At 30.6% G+C, this 16,637-nt stretch overlaps 1 protein-coding gene across 2 annotated transcripts in view; it reads right to left on the bottom strand.

The window, feature by feature from the left end:
* Window positions 1-4,514: 4,514 nt before the first annotated feature.
* The window catches only part of LOC136971567 (rootletin-like), a 68,733-nt gene continuing 56,610 nt past the window's right edge, over window positions 4,515-16,637 (bottom strand). For both annotated transcript variants that reach the window (XM_067266031.1, XM_067266030.1), the window contains exons 28-32: window positions 15,549-15,678; window positions 14,891-15,067; window positions 14,673-14,804; window positions 5,726-5,905; window positions 4,515-5,657 (exon numbers count right to left, since the gene is read on the bottom strand). In XM_067266031.1, the coding sequence (XP_067122132.1) occupies window positions 5,358-5,657; window positions 5,726-5,905; window positions 14,673-14,804; window positions 14,891-15,067; window positions 15,549-15,678 (919 nt within the window). In that variant the 3' untranslated portion in view covers window positions 4,515-5,357. The remainder of the gene's footprint in view (window positions 5,658-5,725; window positions 5,906-14,672; window positions 14,805-14,890; window positions 15,068-15,548; window positions 15,679-16,637) is intronic.

Genomic DNA, 16,637 nt, shown 5'->3' with positions numbered 1-16,637 from the left:
AATTTTATTTTATTTGTTTTGTCTCGTGTCATTATGCGACCCTAATTAAGCTGATATTCGTCACGAGCATTGAAACTAAACTTGACCGGTGAAAAGACCAGAATAAACTAGTGTATATTATTGGTGTACTTATCATTAGCATATATAATATAGGTCCTAAAATAATATATTGTATTATTTTAGGACCTAAAGTGCTGGAAGTCAGAATCTTCCAGAGGTGAGGCTGGGAATTTTTACACGGAACCACAGAAAACTTAGGGGTCCCGTAGTGATTTCTACTGCTATAAAATTAACGTTATTTTACTGTTTAGACTACTTTTTTTTTTATTAATAAAGAAAACAAAATGAGTTTTCCTGAAAGATACTGGGACGCTTCAATGTCAGGACATGCAATAGACGTGTTTTTTTTTTTTTTTTTTTTTTACTCTGCCGGTGACAGAAATACATTTAAAATGTGGAAAAGCAACAGATACTTCGCTATCGGAACAATTTTTAGAATAAAGTTTCTCCTGTCGCGATGGCATTCGAAAAAATCCGGAACATTGCTGGCAACTCTAATAAAGGGGTCCGATCTATCCTTGGCTTCCAGAAAGCTCCCGATGGCCCTGCTTGAGGTTATGAAATATATTGGTACTCTGCGAGCTTTTTGCGGCGCAAGTGGAGTTTTTCTTACGAAGTTGCCTGCTTTAAGCCCGCTACGTTCACTTGCGGCTGCGTGCAGATGTTGCTCATCACTAGTATAAATGACTGTTGGCATCGAATGGCGAAGGACTCGACATATTCCGACTGCCGTAAATTTAGATCTACAAAGTCTGAGACGGCTTTACTTTTAGTAAACCCCAGTTAGCTGAAAGATCGCAATATTCTCGTCTTTAGGTTAATCCCAAGCGACATTTTTTATTCATCGTTCGATATTGCGTTTTCACTTCACACAAAATATAACAACAATCGCGAATACAAACTAACAACAAAATCACACGAGTCTAATCATTCATTTCTTCTTCATGGTTATCCATGTTCGAATAATCTTGATGCCAAAGACATTCGTGTTGTTTGTTCTTTGTATATTGCCCAGTGCAACCCGTAATTACTGTTATCAGTGCCATGACCAGAAACTTCAAATGGGGATGATTTTTTCCAGTTTAGTATAAAATGTATTCATATAAGTTACTTATTTTTATTATAATGTTTAAGAACCATTATAAAACAGTTTATCCACTATAAAATGTGATTCAATTTTTTCACTCGCAACTCTAAGACACTAAGACGGTATTTTTTAGCAAGCCCATTACGGGTTCGGCCAGACCCACAATGGGGCGACGGGTGGTGATATATTCGGACGGACCACCCCCAAAACTTTCTGGGGTTTTTCGACCCGTCCGGATTCGAACCGAGGTTCCCCAGACAGTAGGCTGCCACTCTAATCACTCGGCAGTCCGCGTGGTATAAAGAATTTATCTTAATACAGAATTTCCTCGATTCTTTTCGCTCTTTTCGATCATTTTGGGTTTTGTTGTGAAAATTATTTAATAATTTATCAATTTAATCTCATTTTCAATAGCCCACCAGTGACCGAGCGGTCTTCCTTCCCTGAACACTGAGAGTTCGGTTGTGGGTTCGCGCCTCGCTCGGACGGGCTGGCCACGGAGTTTTCCAGGTTTTCTCCACGTCTGTAACGCCTAAATAGGGACCAGTTTACCTCCCGGAAGGCATCCCCCTAAGCAGATCGCCCAAGTGTTGGGTTGCCATAACTAAACAAACAAACAAACATCATTTTCAATTAATTATACATTTAATTAATATTTCTGTAGAAAACGAAACTTTCGGAATTTAGACCAAATATTTATATAATCGTAAATTTTCCTAGATCATATAAGATTATAATTTCCAGTTTGATAATTTATATTTGTCGTGTAATTTGTATTATTCTGTAAATGCTCTAATCATCGGGTTAAAAATAATTTCTATCATAAATAAATAAATGAAAATCCGTAGAGGAAGCATGATACACAGTTATTACGTGAATTTATGCAATAGGGATTAAGTCAGCTGATGTTTTAATAAACAAATAACAAGTAGAAACGTAAACTCTAATGCATAAAATATAAATGAATTTCCAAAAAATCAAGATTTTGACAGAAAAAGTTGAATGTATTTGGGATCGTGGATAAAATCACTGCACACTGGGGTTACGGATTCGTGGCTCTGTTTCATTCATTGTACAGAATATACAGAGTGACGTAATTTAATACGAACAACAGAATATAAAATTACGTTACTCTGTATATTACGATGGCCAAGAAAATCATTCAAAATATCTAATTAATTATACAGTAATTATTTTATATTTTGTAATTACAAAGCTACTTAACGTAGATTTTTTTGGTATTTCACAGCCGTCTAAACACTAGAAAATAACAATTAGTGACTATTTTTAATTAAATATCATTGCTTTATAACAAATATTAATTAAATTTTGTCATCAAGTTTTACGCAATCGACGGGTTGAGAAATTCATTTATATTATGTCATTGTGTCCTCCAGTCGATCGTCTAATGTTTTATAATTAGATCCAATATTGATTAATGTAATCTGAAGCGTTGAAAAAAATCTAATGTTGATGATTACTTGTCACTTGATGTTAGAAATCTCACGATAACGGTTTACATCGGCTCTACGATAAGGATAACGGCACAGCACGTGGCTTAGCCAAGCACAAATATTTTGATACTAGCTGTTACCCGCGACTTCGCCCGCGCGGATTTTGCAAGCAAACACCACTTATATTCAATATTTCAACAACCATAGTAATTGTTATATAACACCTACCGCCGAGAATGATGATAATTGCCTAGAATCAAACGAACTGTTTTCAATTTGATCAATTTTCTGCAATAACAAATTCAAATTTAAAACGGTTCGAACATTTGGTTAAAAAATCGAAATATATAAAAATATTTATAACAATGTCTGAAATGTTATCAATTTAATATACCTAAGTACCCAATAAATACAAAACGTAGTTAAAAACAAAAAATCGCATCTAAAATAGTATAGTAGAAGCCGTTCTTCAGGTTAAGCCTTAATGCTCTCCCTCACCCCTGGGGGGGCCCAATTTCGAAAAATCCCTTCTTAGGGTACGTCATGAAAACGCACACTAACTGTTTACCAAATTTCACCTCTTTAGGTTCAGCGGTTTGTTCTGGGCGATGATGACTCAATCAGTCAGAACAAGTAATTTTATATATTTAGATTATAAACAGCCGCAAAAATATTATAAATTAATTTGATTTTTACTAAATAAAATTTGTAGAAAAACTTATTGTATTGATAGTGCAAGGCCTTAAGCCCTGCCAGTGCCCAGTGGTTACACTGAGCATTATATATAAAAACGTAAACAAGTTAAAAATAAAAATGCAACTAATATAGGCCTAAATGCTGTTTTAATATATACTTTTTTATATCTATTTTTGTATCAAACTAACCGATTAGCCTATTAAATCTAGTAAACATTATTGGGATATTTTATTTCTCTGTTCAAAATAAGCACCCTGCATCACCTGCCTGTATGCAAAGCCAGCCATAAATTCTTTCTTACCTAGGTACTGTACTGTACATAAATGGATAATATATCGTTATGAATGACCCCTTCAAAATCAAATTTTTTTTATCATCATTGAAATGATATAATATTTTAAATTATACAAATGCACCTTCTTATGTGGAAATTATTCAATATACAATGCAATTAATTTGGGTACAGTTTACCCAAATCTGTGTTTTTGTTGATGATGACAATGACGAAATTTACAAAAAATAGAATTTTTAATTTAATTTTTTTACAATACTTAATATAATTGTCGTGAAAATTTGAATTTAATTTTTTTTAAAGCAAACAAAAGAGAATATATTTAAAGTCTCTATGCATAAAATTGTGTCATGTGTCTCCCAGTAGAGAGAATATTAGAAACAGTGAGCAGGATTCTGATAAGTTGGCCTATTTGAAGTCTGTAATGTAACAAATGATATTTTTTAAACTTTATCATACAACAGTTGAAGATTAAAACTTCCCTGAAAATTTGGTTTTTTAAGCTTCCAACTATCAATATGTCCAGTGGAATGTAGGAAGAAAGTTGGAAGTTATCTGCACTCTTTTTTGCAAATATGTATGGGGAATTTGTATACAGTTCAATACCAGATTTAAATTTATACTTGAAAAATTATTGGATAATATAAGGTAATTTCTGACAAGAATTTCACAGCTAAAACTAGTATATTATCATATTTTGAAAAAAAAAAAATTTCGGAGAAAGTAGCATGTGTGGAACATTTGCATGTTCTGTAAATCCTTGGAGTTACTGGTATTTGCACATAGAAAGTGCAGTTGTTTAACTAAAAACTTGGAAGTAAACGTTGGAAAAATATAGCTAAAGAGGAAATGTTATATTGCCAAATATGTTATTACTAAGTAGACAATCTTGGAAAATGATAATTACTAAATTTAAAGTAGCATATTTATTGGTTTAATAGAACACTTTTATTACTCATTTTTTGTCAAAATACAGAAAATTATATTTTATTTAGAAAAATTAATAATAGAACATCCACTCTTGAACTATTCCTTGTTTCTCTTTGGAGAAAAAGGTTAGTTCGACCATCATCCAATTAAAAAAAAAATTAACAAACATTCGAAAATCGTAATGAAAAGTACATTTTAAAATATTTAAAAAATGATTATAAATGAATGTATCTTAGAAAATATTTTTAATATATTAAAAAACACTAATGACGTTAAATAAAATGATATAATAATAATAACTTAACAACATATTTTCTTGTTTAAGAAAATAACATATGTAATATTTCAAAATGAAACTTGTACTCGTACTATGAAAATTGTCTCGTACTTTATCTGCTCGCATCACGGTTCGTCGAACGGGAGCAAATTTCCCAGCATTATAACAAAAATTTGTCACTTTTAATAATAAAATTATATTATATATATATAACGCAACAAGAAAAACATTTCTTCCTGTTAATAAAAGTTATTTATATTTGTTCAATAAATTGACTGTTCTTGGCAGTGACTAGTTTAAACTAAACACTATTGAATGTAGTGAAACACATATAAAATTATTATGTATAACAAACATCAATTCATTTAATATATTTTAGTTTTGTTACTTTTTAATATATATGTATATATAATTCACAAGTTAAAAATTGCACTGAAATATGAATTATCACAAATCTGATTGTCAGTTGTTTTGTAATACTGTGAAAAGATGTTTATGTATATATACATCTTAATATTAGAAAAATATAAAAAGTGATACTTAATTTTTCTCTTATTAAATTTACATTGGTTTCGGACTGGATGTGAGTTTGAGGCGATGACGGACCGGTGACGAAGATCGTGACAATTTCGAAGGAGTGTTTAAAATTATGCTTGGACTTTGAGATAAATGATATTCTAAAGTAGAGTCTAGTTTAGTGGCTTCGGGTTCCAACAGATAGGGGTCTTGCGAAATACTTCGTAGAGATTGGTCCAGGGCGGAACGCAAAAGCTGAATTTCGGTACCAGTCTGGAGGCTGCTCTGATGAAAGTGTTTCCAACGTTTATGTTCTTGTGCCAACTGCTCTTTCAGCATTGAAATCTTTTAAAATACAAACATTTAATTTATAAATATTTTGAAAAATTAATTGACGTTTAGAGTAAATTTACCTGTTGTTCGAGACCCGTAACCTGGTGTCTGTGAGTTTTTTCTCGTGCTTCTAACAATTGCTCTGCTTGTATCTGAGCTATCTGAAGTCTTTCCATCTCATTTCTAATGTCTTGTCTCTGGCTTCGAGATAAATCGACTAATTGCTGAGAATGTTGCTGCCGTACTTCGGCAAGTTCGACCTATTATATGTGTATAGATTATTATAATTATATATAACTGAAAGAAAATATTTTAAAAATCATACAGGATGTCTTAAAAAGAACACGTGAATTACAAGGAATATTATATATTTAAGAAAAACAAGTCAACATGTAAGTTTTGCTGATTACCGAAAACCATAACTTTTTCTGCATTACAAAAAACGAAGGGTGACACTATTGTTTCAGGTAGAACTTTTGAATGAAGATATGTAAACCAAAACCAGAATGAATAATTCTATGAAGAAACTCACCTAAATATTTCAGCAAAATGAATTTATAGAACAAATGTTTTCAACCATCATTTAATGGTCATCTTCAGGTCACAGAATAGAACAAAATTTTGGATTAAATGAGGGTGATTAAAAACATTTGTTATTTTGAAGGAAGTTTTTACTAACTGATGGATGGGATTTCTATCTGCTCCCAACATAACTCCTTTGGATTTTTTCTTGTGGGGTTATGTGAAGGACCCAGTTTATCAAACACCTGTTACAGATATCAAAACATTATAAGGCCATATTATTCTATCCGTTTTCAGGAGTTATATCTTGATAAAAGTAGTACTTTCTGTAATCCATTAGTTCTTTTTCAGATACCCTGTACATTTAAATTTTACATAACTAATATGGAAGATTGCTAGTATTTACTATATGAAAATACTTATGAATAACAAAATTTGCTTTTCATTTTCATTTATTTATAAAAAAATCAAGTGATTGTCTAAATTCTTTATAAGTATATAATGATAATTTGGATGAACAAAGGTCCCACAGCCTGGCAGCAGTAATATAGGCTGATTTTAGCTAATCAATAGTTTTTTTTATCATCTGTACAATGTCATAAAATTACAAATTATCACAAGCAGCATTCAGCTGTTCTTTCCCCCCTCAATTGTAAAATTTAAATTTCTACACATCATTTTTGAAAATAAAAGAAATCTACACTTCAACTTACCGTAGTTCATTTATAACCTCTGATTAGTTTTTTATAGTGTAGAGGACCATTTTGGATTATCTGTGTTTTCCAGTTTTCTATGCATACCTGTGCACTAATTAGCACAGATAATGGACTGTTAGAAATAGAAAATAATGGGTAATAAACACAGAAATTTTTATTCCAAAATGTTTTTGTGTGGTACAGTTTGAAACACTTGTTGGAGCAAAGTCTGACATAACATTCGACAAAGTAATATATTGTATTTTTCCTATTGAATGCTATTTCATTGAGAAGAACAGTACATCAAGCATTAGTAACCAGGATCAATGCTTCTGCAAAGTCTGAAGTAAGAAAAACTTATTACAGAGTTTGCAGAAGCATTTATCCTGGTTATTAATGATTGATGTACTGTTCTTAATGAAAGAGCATTCTACTATTCTCCTTTGTGTGGCTGATGCTGAAGGGCAAATGAAAGGAATCCTTAATATTTCCTGAATAATTGCTTTCACCAGGCCAAGGCCAAGAGTGATTTCTTTGCAAAATTAGTCTTCACAATCTTGCAACCAGAAAAATTTTTGTAAAGAATTCTTGAATTAGGAAGTGCCAATGAAACCATACTAAGAAGAAGAAGTGCCAAATCAATTAAATAAAAGATCCTCTACCAGCACTTTACAATCTACCACTAAAAGATGCAGTACAACAGAATTTGATCTGTCTTGCTGATGCCTATCTTGTACTTGTTATGAAGAGACAAAGTCATCATCTGTTGTGGAATATGTCTCCTATGAGTTTGCATTTTTAACCATCTTATTGCAATGTCCAGTACACAAAATGTACACATTACAGCATGTCTTTCCATTTTATAGTCAACATGGCACCTTTTCTTTTGGCCACCTGCTCTCCCTTCTGTTTAGATACAAAAACAGCCTATAGGAGATCTTGTCAGTTGCATCTCACTATACTGATTTCTACTGTTCACCAGCATCAAAGCAATTTGAATAATTGGGGCCTGGAGAACCAGCTATCCAAGAATACACAAGTGTCTATTTGTAAGGTTCAAAAAGATGCATAACAGTATCCTTGGGCCCTGTGTAAACTTCCAGCAACTGAATACACTCAAACCTGATCATCTTGATATCATATGGATACAATTTCCTTTTGATGTACAGTACATGCAGAAGTGAACTTTGCCAAAATAGACAAAGCTGTCTGCCTGTTTCATCAGTTCCTTTCTAGGAAAATAGAAACTTGGTCAGCAGTTTCTCTGATTCCCTCTATACAGTTTGTATAGTAGTGAAGACCTGATTTCCTCTTGGTATTGCAGTTTCCTTGTCAGTAACATATAAGAATGACACAAGACTGACACAGGACTATCACAAGACTGATATTTTTCTTACATAGCTAATAAAAGAAGACTGGTGGAACATTTGTATTCCAATAGTCTTGAAATTTCAATTTAGGTGAGGAGGTGCATAAAGTATGCCAAAAAATGTCTTTAGGTCATCAGAGATCACAAATTTCCAAGTAACTAAAGTTTTTTCAGCCTATGTTGCAGTTGGTACCTGTTTGTTTCCTGAACAATAACGTTCAAAACAGCATCATCAAGAAACATCCTGAAAACCTTTATTATTCCAGGGATTACTGCTGTAAACACCAGTGGATTGAAGGCTGGGATCTGGACATAACTGCAACATCACCTTCATATCTTTCTGGGATTTTCACTATTTTTCAGTGTAGGATTCTTTGCTGACAAATCATATGATGAAGAGCTTTCGCTCTTCTGTCTTGACATTCTTGCATTCATTTTTCAACAGTGATTATAACACAATGTAGATTATGTATAGTAACATGATAAATAATACTCTTACTTCTCTTGTATCTGTGATGTCAACTGGTGGTTATGAACTTTCAAAAACTTCTAATTTCAAAATTTTATTAAAAAATATTGCAAATCACACCAAGCTCTGCATGGTAAAATATAAAAATGTCAAATTAGTTAGGAAGCAACATCCTGAGAAAATATACAGGATGTCTGCAATATTTAGCCAGCTGATAGAAAAATGTTGAATACAAAAATTTTTCCCCATACACATTTTTGATTTGACCTCAATCATTTTTTTGAATACTTCCAGTTCTAGTCAACCAATTTCAATAACATTTTTTTCCTTAAATGAAGGCTTATTTTTTCTTTTGAATAATTATTTAAAAAAATCCTTCATTCAAGGAAAAAAATTATTGAAATTGGTTGACTGGAACTGGAACTGAAAGTAATCAAAAAAAGTATATGAGAGAAACTTTTTAGTATTCAACATTTTTCTATCAGTTTAGCTAAATTTCATTTGAAAGATTCAGAGAGGCAATAACAGGGACTCTTCAGGATGGCCCATCAAAATTCATTTTTTTCTCAATCTAATATACTTGTAAATGATTTTCATTTGTCTCAAGAGGTAGAGAAATTTTATTTCTAATTACGTTGCACAACTTTACTGTTCTTTTTTTTTTTTTTTGTGAACATTTTTAAAGCTCTCAGTCCTGATGTTTTATGTTATGACAGCCATTTATTACCATTTTCTTAATTTCTTTTTTTCTTTGCACTAGTCTAGAGATTTTATGAAATTTTCCATGTGTATAGCAATATCTTAAAAAAAGACTGGTAGGACTCATGCAAAACTTTCCCAGCACTCAATTAATACAGTAATATGAGCTTTTATTAATAAATAATTTAAAGTTTTATGTGTGGCACTATCTGTTAAAAAATTATTATAAATAGCTTATTTTTGGAGTAAAAGCGAATTTCAGGGTTCCTACTCAAATTTTTGTTTTGAATTCCCTGACTTTCCTGATTTTCCCTGACCAACTTTGTCCAAATTCCCTGACCCTCACATTTCTTACGGTATGGAATATCGACATAATAAAACAGCATTTTATTTACTGCGAACATTGAGTATATCTATCCCTCTTTTTGCCTAGTTGTATGTTTCAAAGACTGCCACATTAAAAAAATACAGTATGCATACATCCTGTAGAAAAATGTATGATAGAATCCACAACTTCAATGTAATGAAAAAATAAGCAATTTACAAATGAAACATGAGCTTTTTATTTTATCATCATTTATCAATATTATTTGTATGTAAATCTAGTAAATACAAGATAGCATAAAATCAACAAACAGTATTCTTTGATATACAAATAGTACTGTACTGTACTTAAAATGAACTCTTGACTTAGAAACACATAATTTTAAAATCTTTCAACAAAAAGAGTAACTTTTTTTAAACAGCAACATAATTTTAACAAAAAGTTAAATTTAAAAATTTTCAAATAAAGCATTTGTTCCCTCATAAAAAAAATCGATCATGTAAAAAAAGAAATAGTTTTCTTTTGTCAACCACATTATTTCAAAATGGCGTAAAAATAGATTGTATATAAAGAGGGATAGGTGTAAGTTTTTACTATAGCTTCTCTAACAAATCCACTAAATCTAGCAAAAAATTAGCTGAATTGGCAACTCATTAAAAGAAAAAAAATGTTTCGTTGCCGCCATTTTGATTTTGGTTTCGTGTAAAGGCCAGAGTTTTAATAATTATTTTTAATAATTTTTATTTATTATTTAATTTCGCATTAAATTTTGTCTTTGCATAAAATTTTCTTAAGAATGCAGACAAAATTTATCTATTTTAACCCTTAATTACAAATCTTATAATTATTGCAAATCATATCACAAACCATCTTTCTCACTTTTATAGCAAATTTTAATAAATGAACTAATGTTTTCAGCAATCTTAAATAGCCTTCCTCAGGTTTAACATAATTTCAAACGTCAATTAGAACATAAGATTTGAAACTTCACGTTTCACTTGTGAGATATGATGACTCTTTCCCTTTGGGAAAATAAAGGGGATAAAGTTAATTCTCCCAACGTCAGGAAAGTCGAGGGACTAATAAGTTGTGGGAAACATGGTACAGACGGACGAAGACACCTCTTTACCATTTAACCCGTCTTATTGTAAAAATATGCTTACAATATAGCTAAAGTTGTCTTCGTTTCTCGTCTTAAGTTCATAGTGGTGGTAGTGGAATCCGGAGCAATGTTCAGTGAACAATCCGGAAAGGAAAGTTCATTTGATTTCTGTTTGATGTCTAGCACTAACATATATCACTCGTGTTTTTCCTGAGTTAGAAAAGTCCTCCTTTTGAAAGGCAACTGTTAATTTGTGGAAGGAAAAGGTAGCCCTCAATCGTTTCCTGGATTGGTTTCGGACCATCACCCACGCTTTATGATGGGGATCTAATGGATTCTCCGATTTACTTACGTCAATCGAAGAATCCGAGTTCACAGAAGTATTCATTGTCTTTTCAAACAATGGAAAATCCAACTCCAATCCAAATGATCGATCTTGAGAGCTGCACTGTCTTGACTATTTCTCAAGTTTCTATAAAAAAATTTTTACTCATTCCTTTTTTTTCATCTAATAATTTAATTTTTTTACGTTTTTCTATTTTAGTGAGACTTGTATTTCTATGACGTCATAGTATTACGAAAATTAGGATTCTTAAAATGTATAGAATTTAAATAAAATAAAATAAATGCACTCAAACCTGTTTTTGTGTGGTGGATAAGGACCACATAAAAGAAAACGCATAAAAAAACGCACGAGTAGCTATAAAAAATAGTTTTCGCAACACAAAAAGTATTTTTTTATGCGGTGAATAGGGATCGCATAAAAAAAGTCTCACGTGAAAAATAACTCAAAATCGTACGAAATAACTAGGAATTGCTTCTTTAACTCCTTGGGCCTTTTTCTGCAATCCCTAATGGGGAAAAAAATCCTCTAAGAAGTTTATTTTTTATATTAATTATTTCCACTTAAATACGAATCTAACATTAAAAAAATTTGCCGGGAAATAATTCCCTCGAAATAAACACCCTCCCAAAAAGTGGTTTTACAGAAAAACTATATAAAAAGTTAAAAGTAATCGTTAAAAAATACTTTTATTTGATAAATATAGCTGCAGGAAGTGTTATTCTTTCATTTAACAAGGCTGAAATTTCACACCTGCAGTCTACATTTAACACAATATTTCTGATTTTTATGCTATTAAAATAGGAGGGGACCGAAAAAAAGGTAAGAGAAAAAAATTTTACTTAATAAAAAATGAAAAAACTTGATGTCATAGAAAACATCCAATAGAGTTTTAAAAAATTTTACAGAAGTCAATTATGTTCCAATTTGATTGAAATTTTCATATACCGCACAAAAACAGGTTTGAGTGTACAGAAATAAACATCAAACGAAATTACAATTATATGTTAATAAAATATAGAAGTTCAGCGCATAGAATCGTAACTACAAATCTTTTTCTTTTGCAACATAACTATAAAAATTGTTTTGTTGTTGTTTCGCACAAAAGATAATCAAATTTATTTTAATTTTTTAGTAATTTAATTAATTTTTTTAAAAATTTACCAGCTTTTTAAATTTATAATTAATTATAAGCAAGTTAACATTGGTTAAACTATCGGATTACCTAGATGATTTTCAAAACGATAACTACAGTATATCTATTACAAGTATGATGCCTAAATTTGCCAAAATCAGTGGATATTTGTTACCTAACATTATTTCTGTTAAACTAATTATTAAACTATGTATCGAAGTTGCGGAAATTAACGGGAGAGGGAGAAAAATACGCTTGCAGTACAGTTCTTTTCAAGGAAAGTTGTAACAACACATGTAAAAAACTACTAGTCGGCACCAGCATTTTAATGTTGTATAGTAATGTTTTAAACGTGAAAAACAACTAAATCACGGATTTTTACTGATCTATTTAGCTATTTTGAAGTGAACAATCTAATAAATTACGATTTCAAGTTTTAAAAGTTTGTAAACTAATTTTTAATTAGAATTTGTTAATTAGAATAAAAAATAACTATCTTTTTATAATCGCTGAATTATTAAAATTAAAAATTAAACACTATTACATAATAGTAGTTTATCCTGTTATTAATCCACAACTGTAAAATTATATGGCTTTAGAACGGTGAAAAGAGCCATTTCGGATTCAAAACGGATTCTGGTATATTTTCTTATTAAAGATTGCAGCATTACTTCTTCCGCCTGCAGATGGCTACGCTTAGTCAGCCATATTCAGCAAACGAAATCAACAAGGCAGTTAAGGAGACAAATTCCCTGACTTTTTGACAGTTTTCGACAAATTCCCTGACTTTCCATGACTTTTTCCAAAACTAATGAAAATCCCTGACTTTCCTTGACTTTCCAGGTGCATAGGAACCCTGAAGTTTTAAAGAAATTGTATATAATAACAAGTAAAATTTTCATTAGTAATTCTGATCCCATATGATCTCAACTTTTAATCACCAAAATATAATAGGATCAATGCTCCATATATAAAAATAACTGCCAAGTTTTAAAATTTTTGGTTTCTCCAGTCCTGAGATATACAGTACAAACTTGAGTGTATGGTGGCTCTACTTTTCAAAGTTTTTTAAATTTTTGGGCTCCTGGAATCTCAAAATGTTGAGAAATTTGACTGATCACAGTATTTTCCTGGCTGTTTTACTTTCTTATGGTACAGAATATAAGTCATCAATGCTGACTCCCCAGTTCACTACTACTATATATTTATTCAACATTGGCTAGTAATGACCAAACAGCTGATGTAACTAGGATGTACTGCCACTCTGATGGCTATAGTCACCAACAACATTTCAAATCAAAAATTTCATAATCTACAGTTACTGGCTCAAGATCTTGGATTAAGAGTTGCTTCACTTTTTGTATACATCAACTCAATCTAATGCTGGATTACAAACTCCACAAATTGAACTAAACAGCTGTAGTACAAGCTCTCTGAATGAATCATGGCATGTCTACTAAACCTTAAAATCACACTTTAGTGTTTCTTTTGCCTTAGAATCCATTGTTGTAACTTTGAAACTAATTGTAATAATACAGAATATTACAGTTACCTGTAAATCATAACACTAAAATCTTTATTTTTGGAAAAAAATGATTGAGCAGAAGAATAAAAAATATTAAGCCTGGAAGTCTGATAATGATGTAATTGTTAATAAGCTCTTGCAAGAATCTGAAAGTAAACAATTACCATAAAAACTGGAATACATCCATGTTTTACAAATAATTCGAGAAATCTAGAATTAATGCATGGCAAATACGAATTTTAAATGAATGTCCAATCTAAGTCTTATCCACCATCTCAAATTAAATCTAGAATATGGTTGTGAAAGACTTGGATATGATTCTGGATTCAAATTCCAAGCTCAGTGCATCACATAAGAATTTTATGAAAATCCTACATTATGCACTGAGATATGTTGAATCCAGACCTCATCATCAGTCTGATCACACACACAATAGGAAAATTTTTTTCCATCCCTATTGCCAAAGCCTACAAGATGGCAAAGTAATTAAAAGCAAAAAATATTACTAGCTAGACTTTTACAAAAATTTAATTGCGTGTGATATGAAGTGCCAATATCTTTTTTTATTAGGATAAAGAGCTAAAAGTAAAAGATTTTTGATTCATCTTCAAAACATCTTAAGTTATATTATGGCATAAGAAAACAATCTAACTTAAAGTCTTTCAAGGCAGCAATACTCATGTTGGAAAATCAGTATGTCATTACATTATTTCACACACAAAATTCAATAAAAGAAGATGATTAATTTTTTATTAAAAAAAATGCAGTTTACAATTAATTATTTTAGCAAAATCTTTAAATGGAAGAATACTGAATAAAAAAGTTATATAAAATTGTACTAACTTGTAAACTCTGGACTTTCCTTTGAAGCTCTTTGTTTTCCGTTTCTAAAGCAGACAATGAACGATTTAATGACGATTTTTCCAAAAAAGATCTATTCAATGTTTCTTCAGATTTCATTCGATCCTTCTCAATCTTTAAAAAATGCAAAATTTTATTTTATTTAATACAAAAATAGATCAAATAATTTTATTACTATTAATTATTAAATTTAAAGTTACTTTATCTAAAGATTTTTCCAAACGTAATTGTAATTTCTCTAATTTATTTTTTTCATCTTCAACCTCAAAAAATGTGTGCTGTAGTTTTGCAACTTGTTCTTTCAGGTTTTGGTTTTCTTGTTGCAATTTCTTAACCTGATATGAATTTTCTGTGTTTGTATCACGTTGATTCAATAACTGCAAATTAAAGTAACAAAATAATACAGTTTAAAATACTTTGAAACAAAATTACAAGAGGTGCAACTTCTGAACTGTGTGTAATTATTAGAGGAATTTGTTAATTACAACTGACAATACTACATTAGAATTACATTAGCAAAATAAATGCATGTACATATATTTCACTAGTACAATGTCAAGGAATGGTCTATATTCTACCATATGCCACAAGATGATGCATATACTTTTGTGCTACAGGAATCAATATAAGAAGCAAACATTAAAATAACAAAACATTCATTAAAAATGTAATTTAAAATATTGAAGCTATTTATCATAATTGTACAAAGCTTTATTTGTAAATACTACATATAGTAATTTAAGTCTGTCTATTATACATTTTTTTCTAAATAAAGAATCCAGATAAAATTGTATATATATATATAATATGTAATATATCTATTATATTTAACACACAAATAACAAAATATTTTCTTACCTTATAATACTTATTTAATTGAGTTTGAAATTCTGATTCTTGTATTTTGTAACTTTCAATTTCATTTTGTAATTGTTCAATTTTCGTTGACATGCTTCTATTTTGTTGTTTTAAATCTAATAACTTTTGCCTAAATAATAATAATATATTATTGTTTACAATGCACTAAAAATTCAATTAAAACATAGAGGCAAAGAGAATTGATTCTACAATTGATTTCTATTTTTATCCTTGTCTACTTTGGACATTGTTTATTAATAGGATTAATTAGAATGGTGTAGTTTCTGTATAGCAAATAGAGGAGATCTTAGATAGACCATTCTAATAAATCCTATTAATAAACAATGTCCAAAGTAGACAAGGATAAAAACAGAAATCAATTGTAGAATCAAGTTTTGACTATAAATACAAAAACAGTATTCTTAACAAAAGATTTGAAAATCTGAATTTGGTATTTCAAAATTAGCAAAATATGAAGGAATAATTTTTCAAAAATTATTATTGCAACTATCACCTACAGTATGTTTTATATATATATATATTGCAGTATAGGTAATCGGTAATAGATAACTTGTTAGTTTGGATGCCATGTACTTGCAACCCCCTTTTTATGGGGCAAACCCAATCTCAGCTTCTATGAAAAATAATGGCAGTTTAAATTATAAAGTCAAAGAGCATCTTATGATCAGTACAAAAGATTTTTATCCAGTTAAAATAGTCAGAAAGCGACTGGACAGAATGATAAAGAATAGTCAAATTATATGAGGCTTGTCTGCATGGCCTTATAATGCACAGAAAACTCACACTGGATGATTCCATGCCAATTAGACCAGTTGTCCCCATCTGACCATCTCCAATTTTTTCTCAGATTTGGTGTTAGCTGTCTCAACTGCTTATTGGAAGTTTTGCAAATCTTAGACCTCAATAAACAATACCACAACTGTAGGAGCTCCTTAAGTAGAGGTGATAAAAATGTTGCAAAGGCCATTCAAAACTTTTTTCATTTTTGATATGCTGCAATTCAATAACCACAGATGTTTTTGTCTAAAAATTGGCACAGCTCTTTGGTGGTTTGGGTAGTTCAAAATC

This window comes from Centruroides vittatus, unplaced genomic scaffold, assembly GCF_030686945.1.
Source record: "Centruroides vittatus isolate TY-2023 unplaced genomic scaffold, ASM3068694v2 contig_2604, whole genome shotgun sequence".
Taxonomy (NCBI): Eukaryota; Metazoa; Arthropoda; class Arachnida; order Scorpiones; family Buthidae; genus Centruroides; species Centruroides vittatus.
This window is presented reverse-complemented; position numbering and strand designations above follow the sequence as displayed.